This window comes from Myripristis murdjan, chromosome 15 (assembly GCF_902150065.1).
Source record: "Myripristis murdjan chromosome 15, fMyrMur1.1, whole genome shotgun sequence".
NCBI lineage: Eukaryota > Metazoa > Chordata > Actinopteri > Holocentriformes > Holocentridae > Myripristis > Myripristis murdjan.
Genome location: NC_043994.1, coordinates 4,134,198 through 4,141,410, shown reverse-complemented (window position 1 = coordinate 4,141,410; position 7,213 = coordinate 4,134,198). Strand labels below are relative to the sequence as shown.

The following is a 7,213-nucleotide window of genomic DNA, read 5'->3' as shown; positions in this document are numbered from 1 at the left end:
CGTTCTTTTTATTAAAAGACACATTTTTGTTGCCAAGCTTGGTGTCTATATGAAGCAGCACATTTGAAAGTTCTTCAGACACAAAAATGGCTAAAACAAGGAACCTAACGCAGGAAACACGCCTGAAGATAAAGATTACACTGTCAACAATTTAGTTTGGTTAGTTAAAAAAATATAATTTGTATTTGTTTGTATCTGTCTAATGCAGCCACACCTTTTGAAACACAAAAAAGATTTTTCCACAAATATTTCATGATAATATTTGAGATTGTGTAAAATTTTAAGGGTGTCCAAAAACTTTTTTCCACCACTGTACGTGACATTTAGTTAACAACTTTTCACATGAAAATCTGTGCGAGGAAATGGTCTGCAGCCAGACCATAAAAGTAAATTCTGAATTCTGCACACTTTCTGCACCACTGTCCAGCTGACGTGTGTGAATGTGTGTGTGTGTGTGTGTGTGTGTGTGTGTGTGTAGGGGGTGTGTGTTCCAGACTGCAGATGGTGACCTTTAACCCCCCTCTCACAGAGACACATGCCACTTTAGCATGACAATAACACAGCTCTCTCTCTCTCTCTTTCTCTCTCTCCTGCATTTCATTTTGGATTGTCTGATGCTTGTGTGTGTGTGTGTGTGTGTGTGTGTGTGTGTCAGGACCAGTCGGTGTGTGCCAAGACCTTCTGTGGTGCAGGGAGAGAGTGTGTATCGACTGACAGAGGAGAGCCAGTGTGTCGATGTTTACAGGTAACTTCTCATAACTTTTTCTATTATTTATATTTTTGCAGTTGGGTAATAATTTTTTTTTTTTTTTTTTTTATTTCCACAGGTGTCTTTGCTAACCTAGTTTACTTGGACAATTTTTCAGTTTTAAATATGTAATTAGTGATAGTGTATAATTAATTAGTCGACTGTCTTTCATTATGTTGGATACTGATACTTTTTCAGTTTCTCCTGGCAACATTTCAGTTTTTAGATTATTTCTGTCAGTTTGTGATTTGGCCCCCATATTATCTCTAATAAAATTTGTCAATAACTACATTAAATTGGGTTAAAAAAAAAAAAAAAAGCTGCAGTATTAGACTAGTGCAATCACATTCACTTTAACCCTTTGAAATCTTTATTTGTGTTAACTGATTTCTTGAATGGGCAACGTAACAAGAAATTAGTAAAAAGTTCCAAGAAAATGAGCCAAAAATTAGAATGGTTTTAAATGCATACAGTAGAGATATTTTTCGTGTGTGCGTGTGTGTGTGTGTGTGTGTGTGCAGCAGTGTGACGTGTCAGAGCACTGGGTGTGTGGCAGTAATGGGAGGTCATACCGGAACCACTGTGAGCTGCACAGGGAGGCCTGTGTCACCCAGACCAAGATACACCTGCAGCACAGAGGACACTGTGTGGGTTAGTACACATGCCACACACACACACACACACACATACACACATACACACACATAGTCGAAGCTGTGTATCTGAGTTGTGACAGGTGTCTTTGTGTTTTTGTGTTTCCAGATCAACCACCAAAGACCAACGTCAGCCCCAGTGAGTCCATTGGATTATTTATTTAAAGATCAGTGTGACTGCAGATTACAGCTGCTGCCTCTGCTCACTCATATGGAGTCTGTACATCAGAGCATGCAAATGTCCCATCCTGTGTCTTTGTGCTGTACAGTGGTGTGTTTCCTGTCTGATCGGGATTGGCTGAGAGCCAGAGTGATCCAGTGGATTCAGGAGGAGGTGGAGTCCGGTGACAGCCTGGCCTCAAACAGGTCCTCAGCGAACGACCTGCTGCAGATGTACTTCCAGGTCAGTTTCACTCCACTGAAACTACACTGGTCTTTATTTATCTTTATTTGAGAATGTATGAGATTAGAAGCCATTCTAGTCCATTTCAAATATTTAGTTAGGTCTATGAGGAAAAAAAAGACATTATTAAACTCTATGCGTGTGTTTCTTTGTCTGCTTGTGTGTGTGTGTGTGTGTGTGTGTGTGTGTTACAGACCTATGATAACGGGGATTCCCGGCTTGATTCAAAAGAATTCCTGAGGTTCCTGCAGCACAATGAGACGTCCCTCAACCTCACACACAGCAGTAATCAAGAGAATAACCTGCTACTGAGGTACACACACACACACACACACACACACACTCAGCTGCTGGCTGACAGTGCAATCTAGTACAGTAATGACAACACAGTACCATCTGTGAAGGGGGAACTGAGAATATGATCTTACAAGTAAAACAGCGCAGTTTCTTTTCATCAGTCCTGACCTCTCTTTCTCTCTCTCTCTCTTGCTCTCTCTCTCTCTCTCTCTAGGTCTCTCTGTGTCGATGCTCTCATAGAGCTGTCAGATGAAAATGCTGACTGGAAGCTCAGTTTAACTGAGTTCATCAACTGTCTGACACCCGACTACCAGCCACCTGAAAGACGTAATACTCCCAACCACCCGACTCCACCACACACACACACACACACACACACACACACACACACACACACACACACACACACACACACACTGGGGGGTTGACAGTTGACAAATATTACTGACATCTCTAAAATGTTCCAAGACTCTCCAACCAAGGAATATTACTGATATTACCCCTTAAAGTGTTAATGGGTGTCAAAATATGTGCACCCAGACCCAGGCAAAACTGACTTCTTGGACACATGAGGACACATGATTGGTTGTTTGAGTCGCATGTAGATTTCTACATCCTTCTGTGTAATTGTCTGGCTGTATGTGTTTTGTGTGTCTGTGTGTCTGTGTGTGTGTGTGTGTGTACAGAGTGTGCTCTAGAGGATGAGGTGTTTGAGGATGGAGCTGAAACTCAGATGGAGTGCAACAAGTGTGTGTGTGCCTGTGGGAACTGGGTCTGCACTGCTCTGACCTGCGAAGGTGAGGAGACACACACACACACACACACACACACACACACACACACACACACACCACTGAGTCAACGCTCAATAAAAAGCTACTGTGGTGATGGTTGATTTGAGTCTCAGTTGTCTTGTAATATTTCCCAAATGGCAGGGCTCAGAAGAGGTGGTTGCCATGGCGACTATGAACCAATTAGTAGAAATCGCAGTGCCACCTGTTGCAGCCACAGTTTGTCTTTCTAAAAAAAAAAAAAAAAAAAAAAAAAGAGTATTTTGTGGCATTTATTCTTTAGTTAACAATAAAGAAACACAGTGAATGTTATGAAAAGACCCTCTTTCCTCCATCAGATGGCTCTGGTTGCTGCCATATTTACCTCAAAAGCACCTCAAACTTTTCTTTTTCATTCAGTCTGTACATTGATTCTGTGTCATAATCCCTAACTGGTCTCATTTACTGTTTCTGTTTTTGTCTCTCAGGAGAGCATCAGGTAGAGAATGATGTGAGCGAGGGAGGAGAAGAGGAAGAGATGACAGAAGAGGAGTGGAGCAGAAGAGTGGCTGAACTCAACGCTGTACAGGTAGACAGTCAGCGTCACACACTGGTGAAACTGCTGCTATAGCAACCGATCACAGTGAGATATATTGTTATTGGGTTGGACATTTTAAAGGCTTTAGGTGCTTTTCTCTCTTGTTGAAAAACTATTTTGTTGTGGACTTTTTGAGATTGAAGTGAATTAAGGAGGTGAAGCGAGAGCCCCTTTGACACTCTACTTGTTTCTCCAGGAGACAGCTGCCATGGAGACGTAAGGCCACACCCTCTGCATCTCTACGAGCCAATCAGCAGCTGTCTGATCTTCAGCCTCCCAATTATCAAACAGCAGAATATCTTATCAACACGTCTCCAGTTTTATCTCTCAGAAACACCTACAGTTCTTTTCTTTTCATCGCTAAAAAGTTGATCATCTTTGCCTTGTCATAATAAAGAATTTTTAACTTCTTCACTACTTCAGTTTGGACGTCTTTTTTCTGTCATCCTTGCTCAGGAAGCTGCTTCGTTTAAAAAAAAAAAAAAAAAACTGAATCTTTTACTCTGCTCAGTAAGGTTCTATTTTTTCATTCTCAAGTTAATATACCTTTTTATATTTACATGTATTAAAGAAGCTATTCCTTCTCATTAAAGAACAAACTATTAAAATTATTATAAATAAAGAAATAAGGAACAATTTAAATGCATATTATTACTTTAATTAATACTATATAATAATGTAAATAATGTTTTCCATGAATATTTCCTAATAATTAATATTAGATCAGTTAACCTTATACACCTACAGCATTGTAAATTAGAGTACTATAAAATAGTAATAGTTTATTAGATATATGCTATAATCATGCAGTAAAAATAGAACATTACAATGAAAAATCATGAACTATCAGGTAACAAAAACAGTATATCATTAATCGTTTTGACTTTTTTCCTGATGGTAAAATAAATATAAAGTATAAAAGGTCCCACAACTAGTAAAATCAATAAAAGATATTTTAAAGTCAGTCCCTTTATCAGTAAGGCCTCCAGACTGGCTCCTCCACTCTGATGGAGAGACACGCCCCCTCCATGTGATTGGCCAGTGTGGCGGCGATGTGGCGGTCCTCCGCGGTGGGGTGAGCTGGAGGATTTGGTCCGTAGTAGAGGCTGCCCGGCTGGAAAGGAGCGCCGTGGCTCAGAGGAGGAGGCAGGAAGGACGAGTACGGAGGAGGAGGAGGAGCGGTGGAGTAGGGGAGAGCGGGCAAGTGGTGCATTCTGGGACTTGGAGTGAAGGATGAGCCTAGAAAGGATGGCTCATTGGTCCACAGAGAGGAGGACAGAGGCCTACAGTCTGAGAGAGAGAGAGAGGGAGGGTGCAGGAGACGAAAAGAGAAATCTTCAGCAACACAAACTTCCATTAGCATCCAGCTGCAGAGTCACAGATGAAGCTCCTGATGTGTCATGAGTGACCTCAGCATGCACAAAGTTTATTCCATAATCAGAGTGATGGGACATTAAAACCAGATGTACACAGCAAAATTTTGGTTACATACATTTATTACTGTTATCCTTTGCAGGAAAGGGTACAGTTGCACTGCACTAATTTCAGTAGCTGTGGTGACCAGTCTACTGATTTAGGCTCTAGTAGTAACTGTGACAGTCCTAACTGCTTCAAAACTTCAAACCTATTGTGATTGTTTCCCAGCAGTGGCATAACAATCACACCAAGAGCTGGCCAGGCCATTTTTGTATAAATATGTGCAATATTTAATGCAGCTTGGCAAATCCACAATGTTTTAATGTTGATGTTGCCCTGGTTCAAGCTGAGCAGCCAAATCAGCCGGTAACGTCTTCACCGTTATGTTTTTCATAATGTATCAGTCTGCTTTCATGTGCATACTACAAGATATGTAAAATGATTATAAATCCTTAAGACTTAAAAAAAAAAAAAAAATTCACACTGTTTTAGTAGTTTTTTTACTTTTTACTTTTGCTTCCAACACACCAGAAGCTTGGCACATCAGGGGCTTTGTCTCTGCAGCTGGATGCTTCTCCAAGTAAAGTTGAACCAGAGCTGTACCAAAACTGCATTTGAATGTGATTTTGAGCTGAAGTGACCGGCTCATACCTGATGATGCTGGGCTGCTGCTGATGCTGGAGGACCTGAACACCCCTGACTTCACCTCCTTCAGCCTCTGTCCTGAGGGAGACGCAGGGCGGGTCAGAAATGCCTCATGTGACCTTGTGATTTTGTTACTGTGACAATTCAGTAGCTAGAGCTGGTGCTGAAGTGAGCCTGTTATTAAATGAAGGCTCATCTGCCTGTGGTGAATACTAACGGCGTGGCAGTCGCGGCCCATCCACAGTGACCTTGATGGCTTTCTGCAGGGTGGCGATCTGAGGGGGCGTGGTCAGCACGTTGATTGACAAGTTGAAGCTCTTGCCTGTAAGGAGAACAAAGACACACATTCACAGGCAAATGCACACACACACACACACACACACATAATGGATTATAAAAAAGTATTTACAGGTATAGTTGAATGTTAGCCAGAATAACAGTAGAATTTCACTGACCAATTGATTGGTACATTGATTGGCACATTGGTAACATGCCATCACAGGCCTCTATCTGTTTACCTCTGCCGCTGCGTCCTATGAAGCGCAGGTCATTAAAGTGGGCGTGGCCTTGCTTCATGGTGGCTGTGGCGTTGCGTAGCTCGGCGCTGCTGTTGTCATCGTTACCAGCCATCACCGTGACAACCACGCCATCTGCCACATCATCGCCCAGAGCGACCACCTGGTGGTCAGAGAGAGGAAGAGACCAGGAAGCAGCAGCACTGATCATTCTGCATCATTAACAGGATGCCTGATGTACGCAACAGCCCTGTGATATCAAAACGATTATAATATTTGAATTTCATTTGAAGTTAGCAGTTTTTTTTTTAGTCATTTTAGTTTTTCACACAGAAGATATTGTTACACTGAGTGATTCCAAACTGAGCTGAAGCTGGACTTGCGGTAGAGTTTGTGGCTTTGATTCCCGTTCCAGTCAGGATGACAAACACACATTTAGCTTGAGACGTGAGGCTCGTGTTTGTCGGGGCAGGCGGACAGGACATCACTCACAGTGAAAGCTCTGGGTAAGGTCTTGTTGCACCTCCAGTGCTGAGGCAGGCTGCTGCAGAGGAAGTTAGGGCTGTCAGTCTGCACCAGGCCTCTGGGCGGCGCTGCTGTGCGCTGAGGCAGCGGCTGGCGGGGCGGCCTGACCTCCTGGGCCTGTGGGTGCCGGCTGCTGGGGGGCGACGTCGCGCGCTCCTTTGCCAGAGCATCTAACAGGGAGGGAAGGAGAAAGAGGAAATGGACAGAAGACAGATGCCTTTGTTTGATTCTTTCTGTTTTCTCTCCGCAAAAGAGAAGAATTATAAATATGGACTTTAGATCAGATTTTCTTTGATTATCAGGAAGTGTGGTGTTTGACAGATATTCCCAAAAATAAACTGGTCCAAGAGGGTCTCATCCATCATTTGTGAGCTGGTGTTAGAAATTCCCTGGTGTTTCCTGTAATCTGCCAAGAAGCAGCACAGATCTTAACATACAGGATATTTATTCAGTAACATCTACAGCAGCCTCCACCAGGACAGGAGCTCTTTCCCCCTGGACCCAGGCTCTTTTACATTTCCCCAGACGATCCAAACTCAGTGACTGTAACATGTAAAAGTGTGATTGTGTATTCACTAAGACACACCACTTGTCTTGCTGTGTGAGGAGCAGAGCTGCAGCTCAGACCCAGAGCCAGCTCCAT

At 42.8% G+C, this 7,213-nt stretch overlaps 2 protein-coding genes across 2 annotated transcripts; one reads left to right on the top strand and one right to left on the bottom strand.

The window, feature by feature from the left end:
* Positions 1-362: 362 nt before the first annotated feature.
* LOC115372866 (follistatin-related protein 1-like) lies at positions 363-3,689 on the top strand. Its single transcript, XM_030071027.1, has 9 exons — positions 363-386; positions 656-745; positions 1,270-1,395; positions 1,631-1,804; positions 1,999-2,117; positions 2,316-2,428; positions 2,788-2,898; positions 3,360-3,460; positions 3,666-3,689. The coding sequence occupies exons 1-9, from the start codon at positions 363-365 to the stop codon at positions 3,687-3,689; spliced, it is 882 nt and encodes a 293-aa protein (XP_029926887.1).
* Positions 3,690-4,442: 753 nt separating this feature from the next.
* On the bottom strand, positions 4,443-7,213 carry runx2a (RUNX family transcription factor 2a). The gene is made up of 6 exons (XM_030071026.1): positions 7,198-7,213; positions 6,538-6,740; positions 6,049-6,208; positions 5,748-5,852; positions 5,537-5,608; positions 4,443-4,759 (listed from the first exon to the last, which is right to left on the bottom strand). Exons 1-6 carry the CDS (start codon positions 7,211-7,213, stop codon positions 4,443-4,445), a joined length of 873 nt encoding a protein of 290 aa, XP_029926886.1.